This window comes from Aplysia californica, unplaced genomic scaffold (genome assembly GCF_000002075.1).
Source record: "Aplysia californica isolate F4 #8 unplaced genomic scaffold, AplCal3.0 scaffold00090, whole genome shotgun sequence".
NCBI classification, from domain to species: domain Eukaryota; kingdom Metazoa; phylum Mollusca; class Gastropoda; order Aplysiida; family Aplysiidae; genus Aplysia; species Aplysia californica.
Genome location: NW_004797360.1, coordinates 1,493,280 through 1,508,677, shown reverse-complemented (window position 1 = coordinate 1,508,677; position 15,398 = coordinate 1,493,280). Strand labels below are relative to the sequence as shown.

General features: G+C 38.4%; 1 protein-coding gene across 1 annotated transcript in view; it reads right to left on the bottom strand.

Annotated features, from left to right (window-relative positions):
- LOC101845082 (solute carrier family 22 member 4) overlaps positions 1-15,398 on the bottom strand; it is a 41,669-nt gene that overhangs the window by 7,873 nt on the left and 18,398 nt on the right. Inside the window, exon 2 of the mRNA XM_005094881.3 lies at positions 13,174-13,402. Coding sequence (XP_005094938.3) covers positions 13,174-13,402 — 229 coding nt within the window. The remainder of the gene's footprint in view (positions 1-13,173; positions 13,403-15,398) is intronic.

Sequence of the window (15,398 nt, the reverse complement as noted above, 5' to 3'; positions counted from 1 at the left end):
ATATATATACATATATATGAGAGTTTAAAGAGACAGAGAGAAGAAAAAGAAGAAAAGGTTAAAAACACAAAATAAAAGGTAACACAAAATAGGTTAGATGAAGAAGAAACAAGCAGGGGGTTATTCAAAGGTGAGCATCTCCGATATCCCTGGGTCTGTTTGTAAAAGGCCCACATTCTACAACCTTGCAGAAATTGGATTCACAACAATCCTGCAATCCTATCATCCCTCCAGACGGAAAGGAAATTCAGAGCAATGACTACTATTTCCTCTTCTTCTTCTTCTTCTATGCTCCAATTGTCTCAGTCTGTTCTTCTGGGGGTGTTGGGGAGGAGGGAAGGGGAGGGGTCATATATAATAACCATTTACGCAGTCCTTGGGAGGTGCAATATTGGATGTGGGGTTTTTTTGTATTGTGTTTTTTTTTTACTCTTGAAGATGAGCAATTTTTCAAGAGATGTATTACAGTTGCTAAACCTCTGATGGAATATTACACGATCAGACCAGAGGGATAATACCCTCTTTTCATGCACATTTTCTGTTTAGTATTTATTTTTGCTTGCATGTTTTTCATTTTCTCGGGGTGGGTGGGGGAGGGGGAGGGGTGAGTGTCCGTTATCAAATGTGCAGCATATAAATCTTGTTGTTGCTTTCAGCTTCCCTTACCTCTTACTTTTCCTTTCGATATTTGTACAAACCGCTTTTAGGGGTATTTTTTTTTGGGGGGGGGGGAACTAGTCACAGACAGTAGTTCATTGCAGAAATGTCTAAGGGTCTGAGAAACAACGCTTAAGTAATGATAAGAATAATACTCGATTGCATTTATATAGCACATATCCACTTATGCAATGCTCTATGCGCTTAACATGATACATATTTTTTTATATTATGGACTTACAAATCAGTTTTAAAGGCACACAGTGTTACATACTCGTGCACACAAGTACTGGTAAAGTTCACACTTTCTTATTTTTATTTTTTACTCCTATTAGAATTTCTTTCAAAAGAATTATTAAAATGCTCTTTCTAAAACTTCTCCTGTTCATTTTGCCTTTCTCTTCTTGTCTAATCAGATATCAACAGTAGTCTACCCACCCCTCCCCTCTTTATTCCTCCGTTTTGAATTCACTATGATAATCTACCATTTATGCCCCGGGTCTAAAAAGATGTTAGGTTCAAACAAAGAACACACAATGATTTCGCTCCTGCCTGCAACAACGCTTTCGTATTGTTCTCGACTCTGGCACAACGGATCCAATATTACCTCGCAAAAACTCCTCTAAGTTTCCTCTTTTTTCACGAGGTCCCCTTCCTAGGCTGCACTTTTTACGTCATCGTCTGGTGTAATCGGCCACAGTATCGAAAACAGCTAGACAAAATAAGTAGTTTAGTGTTTTATCTCGATTTTCGATAGCTATAGAGCTCTCTCGAATGCACATGAAGTGAATGTTGTTCAGTTTTATTTTGGGCGCATTCAAAATATCAGATTTGTACACACAAAAACATCATAGATAGATAGATAGATAGATAGATAGATAGATAGATAGATAGATAGATAGATAGATAGATAGATAGATAGATAGATAGATAGATAGATAGATAGATAGATAGATAGATAGATAGATAAATAGATAGATAGATAGATAGATATGCTCCCCCCCCCCCCCCGAAGCACATCGCACAGAGGGGGGGGGGGGCTGCCCAGTTTGTCACAGGCCCAGTTTGTTACAATTTCATTTAAATATTTGAGTATTGATGAAAGTCATAATTACAGGACTTAAACACTGTAGTTGTAACTTAAATTTTTTGTTCTCCATCTTCAGATTGGTGGTGGAGAGATAGTCCCCCCTAAAATGTCAATTCAGCTTGTGTTGTTCAATATTTCTTCCTTTTTGAATGCAAATCAGAGCAAATTTAAATGACATTGTTAAATTTCAACAACGAATGTTCTTTCGTTAAAAACAATCGAAAAATAAGATTCAATTCATACTATCAGTCAATCATTAATTTACTCTTTTTGAGAGTGTCAGTGATAACTTCCACAGTCGAGGCAGGGCACAGTCGAGGCCAGCTGGCATGCTTCTAGTTCAGAGATAGACCGAGGCACAGATGAGGACAGCAACAGAAGAAAAAAATCAGGAGAACTCTTCAATGTATACAGGCAAAGTAGCAAGAAAGACAGAACTATCATTTTCACTGTCTACAGTCATAATTAGTAGCTAACACAAGAAGAATTCTTAAGGGCACGCCAAAGCCACCTGAAAGTCTTATTTTCATTCATCATTCAAACCTAATCTGTAAGCTGCAAAACCACAACGAAAACATTGAGTATCGATATCATGATCAGTTACACTAGGGCGAGATATTTCTTCGGCATAGTCGCTTTTTCTTTCCTCATACGTCACCAGCACGATTTTTCTTTCTTTTTTTTTTTTTAGTTCTTTCACTCCATACCATCACTCTTACTTCCGTGTCTATAAATAGATATAGTATTACCCATCCTCCCTTTTCCCTCTTTTCACAGAGGATAAAGACTGGCTTATTTTGTCTTGTTATCCAGCTGTTTTTGGCACTCGAGCCTCTCAGTAGTCTCATCACCAAGCTAGAGTATTGTCATGCTCACGCCTCTACGTCGCCCATTACTTCGTTCACTAAGGTACCACACAACTAAAAGAAGACACCCCCATCCTTAACAACAAACAAGCAAACAACAACAACAACAGAAACAACAACAAGAAAAACAAAAACAACAACAAAAGCAAAAATTTTAAAGCGCCACCACCGTTCATTAAGGCATTTTCTTTATTTTTTAATTTAAAAAAAAATTTTTTTGGGGGGGTGGTGGGGTTAAAGCATCGTTGCAAGCACCCACAATATTGATCTCGAAGAAAGATGAGATGCTTTTTGAACGTCACCGTTATTTGTTATCTTCTTAAAAGCATACTAAAGTTACAACAAAATCAACCCACCCTAATCGTCATCGTCATACGGCTTTTATGTCCATTAGTTTTCCCTGAATACTTTGTAATATTAATTTTCTTAAAACCACTACCTTTATTGTTTGAAAACTCGTGGATATTATTTCTTTAGATTTTCGTATGGGAAAAAGAACGGCGGCATAGGAATATATAACGAAGTGAAACAAAACCTTTAACTTTTAAATACAAGTAGAAAGATATTAATACACTGCACATATTATGGACACATACTTAGAAAAGAAGATGTGTTGCGTTACGTGAAACCATTAGCATTTAGATGCTAAGATGCCAACGCCCATCTGAGTTATGTACACCACAAAATCATACCACAAGTAAAGTCATTTGGAATCACGTCATGAGACTTTCAAATAGAAAAATATAATCCCTGCTAGACAAAAAATCCCACACACAACAAAGAGCAAACCGAAACAAACGAACAAGCACACACACACACAAATACACATACATATATATATATTAACACATACACACAGACACACACACACACACACACACACACACACACACACACACACACACACATCTTGTCTTAGAAAAAGACTTGACCGTAGTAATTCAAGTTCATATTTCCCCAAATCAGAAGTCGAGAACTATTCATAAAAAAGTGACAGGAGAAAGATTTATTGGTTTCTAAAAATGAATAATATAATTATGAGGCGTCGAGGTGAAATAAGGCATTTGTCAAAATAGTGAATGCAAAGAAAACGGTATTATTTGGCGGTATGGAAATTTTGGGGTTTTTTTTACTCAACATCTTGTATGTCTATTAAAACATTTCAATGTGGAGTTTACTTTAAACCATTGATTTGAGGCACAAAAATGTAAACTGGATTTCCCAAGGACTCTTTAGCTAAAGAAGTTACCAAACTTTGGTGGTAATTTTCTCCATAATTTTATCTCTGAAACCGGGTGACCCCCCTACTTTTTCAACCGGGCATATTTTCTCGACTTCTATTCAAGATAAGAGGGGTTTTTTTTTCATCGAATGCAAGATCAATAAACCAGCTTTAAGAGGATACGGTTAACTCCACATCCTCAAAAATTGACGAGGCCTGATTCCACCGCGTTGTGACTTAATCATTGTGGTCAACCGTCCTATACAGCTCTGGATGCTGGGCAGTTATCAAAGATTGAAAAAAAATATAACAGTCGCAAAAGAAACGTAGTTTCTTCGGGAACTTTAGAGAATTTTATGGACAAAAAAAGATATCAAACAAGGCAGAAAGGAAAAAAGCCGGGTAGAACGCTCACTAATGAAATCAATTAGGAAGCCGCAGATGCAGTTTCTATGACACTTGATCTGAGCTAAGGCTTCGGACGTCTAGCTCTCACTGGGAAGACAGAAGGAGACAAATGAGGCAACGGCGGACCCAGAGAATCTTATTCTGAACAGGTGGGTAACGGGGCCACTGATGGTACTGTGGGATTTTTTAGAGAAAAAAATGGTGCAATGATATACGTTGAACGCGCCGATTAAACATTATCAGGTTATTTAAAAGGAGAGACCTTCGAGTTTAACGTCCTTCTCCGAAAGGACCGAGCCAGAGAGGAAATTCGTGTTAAGTGCTTTTCCCAAGGACACAACGTTGGACCGAGCTGAGGCTCGAACCCCCGAACCCGTAATCTCACGATTACGAGTCTGGTAGCCTAACCACTAGGCTACCAACACGACTGGATTTTTGAGAGCATCGGAGCGGATAAATGAACGGAAGACGATAATCACCGGTGTCTGTTCCAGGTCTTCCTCTTTATGATGATGACGATAACATTTGGATGTAGATCCCTATTATATAACCCTTTTTCATATGTGCAAACAGAGTGTACCAGGCATTGACTAATTTTGTATAAAACACGCAAAGCTGAATAATTACTTTAAAGACTCAATTTCTGCCTTTAAATTGAAACGTTAGGCTATGTATTTAGCATTTTCCCAATTGAGAACTTCCTACAAATGAAGTTTGTATTTTTTTAAGTTGATGTTTTTAAGCCTCTATCGACACTATTTAAATCATCGAGGACACGACCCGCCCAGGGGCGAAGGCTGACTTGTTCGACAGGGTAATCAAAGTGAGATGGTACCAGATAGCCTAGGGCCTGGACATTTCAAACAAGAATCTTACTCGAGACGGCAACCGCAACACTCAACACTGAGTTGTGAATGAAAACAAACCCTGAATTCATGTTCTTTGCATGTTCAACCGCTAAAACAATCGGGAAAGTATTTAAATGAATATTTATTCCAACTAACATCAAATCTAACTTTAGATGTGAATACTCAAACACAAAGGAAAGAAGCAGAGATGTCAGTATTTTATACTAGTGAGTCTAAACTGCTTGGAAGAAAATGGCAATTATTAATTTTTTATTTCACATTTGGCTGTTTTTGTCTAGCTTTTCGCGGCCAGGAGTCGGTGTCATAATCGAGGTCACGATCTGATTATAGGACGGTAAAAAGTAGAGGAAAAAAATAAGCGCTAGCAGCAGTCGAGATATTTTTTGTAGTTAGTTCCCCTCACATATGTGAGATAGACTTGTCCTTATCTGAGAAGGCTAGGTGGTCAATCTTACCTACCCTAAGATCAAGGGCGTGGCTGAAAGACAACAGTATGAAGGAGGCAAGGAGTACTCGTAGCAGTAGAAAGGCAGCAGAAAGAGTCAGGAGTCCACAGGAGGGGGTAAGTGGGGGTGGGGGAATGGGGGTAGAAAGGGAAGACGACAGCAGAAGACAGAACATGATTGGAGAGCAGGGAAAAAGGGGGGGGGGAAGAGATAATTTTTATTTTAAAGAAGAAAATATTCCATTTCTGCCAGAATCCAAACCCAGGACCTATTGAATGAGAAGTGAACACCGTGACCTCTAGACCACGAGAGCCCCTAAAGTTGCTTTATTATACAAAGATTCAATGCCGGTCGCGACACTGTATCACCGTGTTCTGAGCAAGGGTATGCGTATTGTTTTCAAGGACACAGCCCATGTAGACTTTGTAGCTGATGTAGACATATTAATTTTAATAAATAAATATCGCGCTAAGCTGGTATATAAGTCATCGGAATTGCACAAATGAGTGGATATGGTCATTGCTGCATGCAATTCACAATCGAATAGACAGATAACATAATTATCAATGCACAGTATTTTTACATTATTCTAATATCATGCACACGTCTAGTCTAACCATAATGCCCTTCACCCTCCGCTTTCCCCACCAATGCACCCACACTTTTCTAAAGGCAATAGTTATGCCTTCTAACGTGAATTTCGATTTAGCAGTTTGATATTGCACTTTTGCGTGACTATCATTTTCCCTTTGGCAGTCTGTGACTCTGTTTTTATGTAACATTGTCTGTTCCTGTGTGGGGTCTAGGATTGTGTCTGTGTCTACAGGTAATAACATTATTGATTGTAAAACGTAATTGAGTTAGCTCGTAAGCTGGAATTTGCGTTATATAAATTTTAATGCTATCTGTTATTATCAGTTTTACTCTAAAGTGTTTCTTCTTCTTCTCCTTCTCCTTCTCCTTCTCCTTCTCCTTCTCCTTCTCCTTCTCCTTCTTCTTCTTCTTCTTCTTCTTCTTCTTTTGTGTCTAGTGTGGTGTCATATAAACAAGAACAGTAGCCCAAACCTATCTTAACGTTCCATACCACTGCAGAAATGGACACATGCACACACACAAACACAACACATACACACACACACACACACACACACAAACACACACACACACACACACACACACACACACACACACACACACGCACACACACCATAGACACACTCATTAATTTATAGATAGATAGATAGATAGATAGATAGATAGATAGATATACAGATAGATACATAGATAGATAGATAGATGGATAGATAGATAGATAGATAGATAGATAGATAGATAGATAAATAGATAGATAGATAGATAGGTAGATAGATAGATAGATAGATAGATAGATAGATAGATAGATAGATAGATAGATAGGTGAATTATATACACGTATATATATTACGTATATATGACATATATATAATATATAAACTCACATATAAAAACACACACAGAGATAGATACACCCAAAACACACTACACTAAGATTTGTTCACTCAAAGATACAATAATATGTATTTTTGCTCTTAAAAAACCACCAAAAAACTGCTCACTGCGTCTTGGACGAAACACAATCGTAGCCTGACAAGCGCAAAAGTAATGACATGGCAACACACAGCTGCAAATGTATAATAATATGTGGTTCATGGTGGTGAAATCATGCGCCCGACATTTTACCGCCAGTATGGCCATTTTTATGAAGTTTTCGGAGGGGGGTGGAGACTTTGGGGAGTTGTTTTTTTTAACTTTTTTTTTTTTTAAAAATTCGTGTTTTGGTCTCAACGCCTCTTATATCCATTTAAAAGCACATTAATTTTTATTTTTTTTACTGACAATCGTGGATCACAGGATTACCCCCCCCCCCCCCCCCCACCAAAAAAAAAAGAAAAAAAAGCTAATCAACAGTTTCCACATACGCTACAAATTTGCAAGTCACCAAACCTGAGCGGCCAATTTTTCGCTAATTGTACCTCCGACATCAGGTGATCCTTCAGTCTTATATATCTCGTCTCTTTTCAGGATGGACTGGTATTTTTTTTTCAACAAAAGCAAGGCAAGTGGGTCCGCTTCAGGGGGATACTAATAACAACATGCCAAAAAAAAAAAGAATAAGTGTGAACTGGCGAGGTAAAATCAGACGCTTGTTAAAACAATGTAATCAAGAAAACTGGCATTTTTTTCTGGCAGTTGGGTAATTGTTTTTAAATGTTCTATTTTTATCTCAGTACCATCCCTGTCCATTTAAAAACGCATTTCAGTATGAAATTTACTGCAAACGGTTGATTAGAGACACGAAATGAAACAAAATAGCAAATTTGCAGTTTCAAAGAGCACTCAAGCTTTGGAAGTCAATAAATTTTGGCCGCCATTTTCTCGTTAATTTTACCTCTGAGACCTCCTTCAGTCGCAAATGTCTTGACTTCTATTCAAGACAGATGGGATTGTTTAAAAAAAACCAAGTAACAAAACAAATAAACAAGCTTTAAGATGATACCAATAACTTTATATGCCCCAAAAATGATGAGCACCCTTGTCGTGACTCAAATGTGTCGTCTGGCCGACGAGCGCCTGGTTTCACCACGATTCCATGTAAGTGACCACCTGCAATCTATATACTACCTCAGAATTACAAAGTTCTATCTGACTTTTTTGGCCTTTTAGAGTTATTAGGATCCTGAGGTCAGTAACGAAATGTTCTATCTGCTTTATCAAAATCGTAAGATTATTCGGAGTCGTTATCAAGATATTCAAAGAATCGCATTCGAAAAAGCATGACATGATGTGAAGAATAAAAATCTTAAACGTCAAATTTCTCAAAACTAGGTACTGAGCAGATAGAACGTTGTACTTTTAGGGTAGCGAACAATAATATACTGCTACAGGTGTTTGGCATCGCGAACACTTCCACCTGTCGCAAAGCAACAAATCAATAGACCGTGCATCAGCAGCTGCTGCTCTGGTGATATTGAACAGCTTAGCGTCAGTGGCCTTACCTAGTGGTTAGGCTCTCGGACTCACAACTGTAAGTTCATGAGTCGTGGTTTCGAATCCCGTTAGGGGCCTGACGTTGTGTTCTTGGGAAAGACTCTTTACATGAATTTTCCTCACTTCACCCAGGTGGGAATGGGCACCCAGCTAGCTATAAGCAGCAAAAATTATTGTCAGATTGTTAGTGTTTTAGCGCTTAATTAACTGCTTGCACTGTATGCTTCTCGGGAAGTTGAGAATGTTTCGGAGTGTTCTATGATCTGCTGGGGTAATAATATAGTGTAAAGCGCAAAGAGCTTGCTGTTGAGCGGGGGCATGAGGTATACAAATACCATCATTATTAATATTCTTATCATTAGCAGATTATCGGATGTATGATAGTGATGTGCCCTGACGTGACATTTATTTTAGTAAAAGTCTTACGGCCCTTGCAACACAATAAGGTCCTAATATAATTGACAAAAATTTGAGGTGTTACGAGAGAGTAACAAAAATGAAAAAGAAGGTGGAGAGATAAAGACGATATATTTTTTGACAGCAAAAAAGGAGCAAATCACAGCAGAGCACCCGCCAACCACCCACCCTGACAAGAAAGTCCTCAGAAATTAAAACAACTGATTTTATAATGAGCAGTCATAACATTATTCAAAAGAAAAATATGCAAAATTCCAAGCGAATTGCTGAAACGGCCACCTGTCTGAGACAATTACTTGTATAAATATCCACTTCCCCTTTTCTCACTCGTTTTTCCACATATTATGTGTCACGGCGCGATGGAATCAGGCGCTCATCAATTTTGGGGCATGTGGAGTTACTGGTATCAACTTAAAGTTTCGATGAAAAAATTGCCTATTTATCTTGAATAGAAGACGAGATGTTTGTGAATGAAGAAGGTGAGGATCGCCTGGTTTCAGATGTAAAATTCGCGAGAAAATGGTCGTCAAATTCTGGTAACCAATGGTTTGAGAGTCCTGTAAAATGCACACGGAAATGTGTTGTTAAACGGACATAAAAGGGACATGTTGAGCATAAAAACAAAAACTCAATGAAAATTACCAAACTGGCGGGAAAAGTGCATATTTATTCGATCTCAAAATTGTGACGAGCGCCTGATTTCATCACGATGCTTCACATATTATGACACTGTTCAAGATGTCCATTTCGTTACCTTAGAAGTTTTATATGCGCAATACCTAGTTATGAGAAATTTAACGAATAAATTTGGAGTTTCGCAAAGAGTCAAGATTTTTCGAATGCAATTCTTTGAAAATCTGAAAAACGACTTTGAATTATCGTACGATTTTGATAGAGCAGAGAGAACATTTGTGAGGCAGCGTGGTGAAATCAGGCTCTCGTCAAAATAATGAAATCAAAGATATTGGCATTTTTCTGCCTATTTGGCAATTTTTATCAAATTTTTGTTTTTAAGCTCAACAGCTTTTATGTCCTTTTAAAAACACATTTCTGAGTAAATTATCCCGAAAAACGTTGATTAAAGGTACTAAAAATGTAAATTTTCAGTTTTCAAGGACTCTCACGCATTCAAAGATACCAAGCTTTGGCGGTCATTTTCTCCCTTATTTTTCCTCTGAAATCAGGTTACCCCACTTACTTCAATCAGAAACATTTCGACTTCTATTAAATATAGATGGGTACTTTTTACTCAGAAAGATAGGCAAATGAACAGGTTTTAAGATGACAGAAATAACTCCACATGCCCAAAAATTGACGAGTGCCTGATTCCACCACGCTGCCTCACATTTGGTTTATGACCTCATGATCTTAGTAACCTAAAACGGCCAAAAACGTCAGGTAGAACTTTGCAGTTCTAAAGTAGCGATCTGTCTAAGACAACGACTTTTCTCCTCGATAATGTGTAGTCGTCTCGGACCTTTTCGGGATTGTAATACAGGTTTAACACCCCTGGCAACACTGCAACGTTATTAAGTGGAGGGACCTCCGAATTTATTTAATTTCCATCTCCGATAAGACCGTACCAACTGTGAAATTTTTGTATAAAGTGTTGTTCATTTTTGACACAAAGTCAATCCCCTTGAACCCGCAATCTCGCAATTACGAGTCTGAGAGCCTGACCAATAGACTATCCATGTTATCCTGTTTAGACAACAAATGATTACAAAACTCATAATTAGATAGTGTTCTTAGTACTAATTGTTTTTTTCTGGCCAGGCATGAGTAGAGTTTCATAATATAAGTAATCGCAATTGCACAATTATTGGTCGGCAGTCTCTTTTCACCCAAAACTTAAGACGGTAATCACACAAAATCTCTTTTAATTTTATGCACCATGTAAACACAGAGTGCCTTACCGATGATTGTAGTCACTAAACATGTGAATGTTTCAGATCTTTTGTGAGAGGAGGTGTTGCTTGTCAAGAGTTTTTTTAAAGTATGTGCAGAAGACATTCTTCTCTAGCAAGCAGACGCAAATACTCAAGGAAATAATGATCCTCCCATGGGAATCGAACTGCTGTCTAAGTGCGTGCAAGATGAAGTGCTTGATCACTGCACCAACTGGCATCGGCAGATTTACAGGTACTTAGCTAGCTATTGAGATGGCTTGTAAACTTGTCAAGTACATGTAGCTCGAAGTTAGTTTGCTGTTGCACGCCCAATATTTTGCTGAATTGTGATAAACCGAAATGAGTTTAGTGGCCTATTGTATGTGCTCTTCTGGACGCATTGGAAAAGAAAGAAAGAAAAGCAGACAGACAGACAGATACTTCGAACTCACGTCTCCTGCCCCTGAAGGCAAAGCGCATTCTAACCGCTACACCCTAGACCCCAACCCAGCAGAAGTGAAAGCATGCATGCATGAGTGTATACTTAAGTGCATCTTTCTATATTACATCCTGTGTACGTGGTGGTGGGGGCCTGTTCGTATATTGCCGAAACATTGCCCCTAATAAAACTAAAAGCCTGTGTAATAAGTTGATGAGAGTAACGCAATCCCACCCCCCCCCCCCCCGCACTTCCAACACAAACAGTAAAACTTAAACAAGGACATAATAAGCCCAAATAAATCAACCCTCTTTTTTACTATCAACAGGATCGCTGTCCACTCCACAAATTCCTTCCGGACGCGCATGACCACATCGTAAAAGTGTAAAATTCTTGAATAAATATTCCACAAGTTTTATGCCACATTTTACAGTTTTGGAATCATTAGCCACGGGACGTTCGTGTAAGTAGCGCTGTTGCAAAAATACTGTTTTAAAAACCAAAACAAAACCACTAAAACAACCAAAAAACCCCCCCACAAAAAAACCAAAACAAAAACAAAACAAAACAAAGAAACAAAACAGAACAACCCCCCCGCCCAAAAAAATAATTGAACAAAACAAATTAAAAACGCAAAAAGATGTCTAAAAAAAGAAGCCTCCAAGGTCGAATAGTATACCCAATTCTGTTTAGAAAGACGTGGAAGAGATAGACAGCAATTAACTCTATGAAGACCCGCATTCTGGTCATCCGGCAACTATAACCCAAGAAGGCAAGGCAATGTAGGCAAGAGGACATTACCACCATAATAACAAAGAGAAAATGGAGATGGACTGGGCATGTTCAAGAAGAGAACCAGACACCTTTGTAAAGACTGTCCTCCACTGGACACCAGAAGGACATCGCAAGAGGGGCAGACCCAAAGTGACCTGGAGACGCAATTTAGAGTCTGAAATGAAGTTCTTGAACCATTCGTGGAGGACGTTGACCAAGATGGCCCAAAACAGATAGAGTTGGAGATCCTTTGTAGCTACCCTAAACGCCACATGGCGTGACGGGCAGTAAGTAAGTACTATGAAGGCAAATATCAAGACATTGATAGGAGTTAAACGCCAGTCAAGAAGACTCGTTTCCTTACTTCTAGAGGCTCCTCACTTAGAAATATTATAGACATAGCCCATGGAGGCAATGGAGAGATATGGAAGAGTTAGACAGCAATTATAAAGACTAATTTCCTTTCCTCTAGAGGCAGATGCAATAACTCAGAAATATAACATAACCCTTGAATGCGATGGAACAGTTATACTGCAATTCTGGAGTTTTATTTCAAAAGACTGTATATCCAGCTGAGGATGAAATTGAGATAGCGATTCCCCCTGATAGTTTAAAACATGGCGCCCATTTCTACCCTGGCCATGTATTGATATATTAAAGAATAAGGCGAAAAGAATGTTTTGAAGATATTCAAACACTTGGCTGTTAAGAAGTAAATAATATGTTGGAGAGGGAGGTTGTTTGTTGCTTTTGTTGTGGCTGCTGTTATTGTTGTGTTGTTGTTGTTGTTGTTGTTGTTGTTGTTGTTGTTGTTGTTGTTGTTGTTGTTGTTGTTTTGACTCTCCTGAACCTTTAACAACTCTGAATAATCTTACGATTTTGATAGAGCAGGCAAAACAGTTTGTTTCTGAACCCATGGTCCTAGTAACTCAAAAACGGCCAAATATTTCAGATAATACTTTGTTATTATAAAGTAGCGTATTTAACAACTCTTTAAGAAACCGGAAAATATAACAATAAACTGTCTTTTGAAATAAAACTCCAGAACTACGGAGACAAATTTCCTTACCAGCAGAGGCAGCTGCGACAACTCTCAGGAAAATGAACATAACCCACGAGATGGACAGAGCCACAAGGCAATGGAAGACGAGCATGACTGAGAGAGAAGTGTACAGGATTCTCCTCCTGCCGTAGATGTCTGCCACCATGCTGCCCAGACCTGCACCGATGATGACCCCGGCGCCTTGAGTGTAAGACAGAAGCTGGTGCAGCTCTCTGATGCCAAGTCCCGACAGGATCTGGGGAGATAATCAATATATTATAAGGCATCGTAGTGAAATCAGGAGCTCGTCAAAACAATGAAATCGAAGAAACCAGCATTAAAATTTGTCTACGAGTTTACCAATTTTCATCGATTTTTTTTCCTTGGTTTTTTTTTTTTGGGGGGGGGGTTGGTTGTTGTTGTTTTCTGCTCAGTACCTTTTAGTACATTTAAAAACACATTTCTGAGTAGGTTTTCCTGAAACAAGTAAATTTACAATTTCTAAGAAAACCTAAGCTGTGGAAATCACCAAACTTTGGAGGCACTATTTTCGACAATTTTACATTTGACACCAGGAGACACCTACCTCTTTCAACAGCAATTATCCCAACTACTGTTCAAGACAGGTAGATGAATATTATTTTCATTGAAAGCAAGGCCAATAAACAAGCTTTTTGACGATAACAATAACTCAGCATGCCCAAAAATTGACGATCACCTGATTCCAATTTTTGAGCAGCAGGCTTTTGAGTAGTATTACCAGCTTTTGAGCAGTATTACAAGCTTTTGAGCTGGAAGTATTACCAATTTTTTAGCAGTAAACATTGCCAACTTTTAAGCAATAAGCTTTGTCAACTTTTGATCAGTAAGTATTACCAACTTTTGAGAAGAGAAGTAAGTATTACCAGCTTTTGAGCAGGAAATATTACAAACTTTTGAGTAACAAACATTACCTACTTCTGAGCTGCTACATGATGAGGCTTTGGCCTCAATTATATATATATATATATATAAAATATATATATATATAGTGGGTGGCAAAGTACAAAATCCAAATCAAAACACCTACTTATGGGCAGCAAACATCACTAGTTTTTGAGCTGGCCCCCGAGCTGTGCTTTTACCATTTATTCTTACAGACGCAGTCAAGAAAGACAGACACAGACAGTCAGAAAGACTTTCTGAAATTGAACAAATTAATAAAGATAGAAGGATTCTCATGTTAGAAGATTCGTGACGAACAGAGGCAGAGATGCCAAAGGAAAGATTGTGGTGTGCGTGTGTTTGTGTGTGTGTCTGTGTGTGTTTGTGTATCTGTGTGTAAATGAGTGTATATGTGTGTGTGTGTGTGTGTGTGTGTGTGTGTGTGTGTGTGTGTGTGTGTGTCTGTGTACGTGTGGTGGGGCACATGTACGTCTGTAGCCGGTGAGATGAGTCTTAGCGAGTAGGGAAAGGGGGAGGGGGCGTAGAAGAAAGAATAATGCAGGTTTTTATTGATTTACGAAGCTATATTAGAGAATTAGGAATCTACAGAGACATCGATTTGATTTAAACCAGACATCTCCAAACTTAGAATAAAATCTGAAGAAACCGTGAGGAAGATTCCACAAAGCTTAACGTCAACATCGCAATCCATAGCGCACAAATACACATTCCTAATGTCCAACAACTCAAGTCGAATAAGGTCTTTGCCAATTTCGTTTCAGCTTCAGTATAAAACCTTCAGAGTTTGGTAAAGCCAGAAAGAAAAGAAAAGACAAAATGAATAATGGGAAAAGATTCGGCAGACACAGCCTCTCGGTTTTGCTAATCCACCGCACAAATCACGTTGAATATCTTCGCCCATTCCGCTATGTAAGAAAGAAAAGTAACATCTTCTAAGATCAGAAAAAGGAGAAAAGGCACATTGGAACAGTCTGACTTTTCGGAATTCTAAAAGTGGAGGTTTCTTCATTTTTCTTGTTTACATTTATGTTTCCAATCACAAATAGGAACTTGTAGACGGTAAAAAAATACACTAATTTGATTTAGTCTCTTGTTTTGGTAAGTTCCCTGTAGCTGCTGTCATTGTTGTTCTTGGTACCGCCTTGTTCTATGTGGCTATGCTTCTTGGGACAGAGCACGCACATCGGTACATTTGAGGTATTGAACCTTCAGCACATTAGATTACTGAACTTTTTTCAAAACAAAAATTACTAACTTATTGTTTGGAACGTTTTTCCTACACACACACACACACACACACACACACA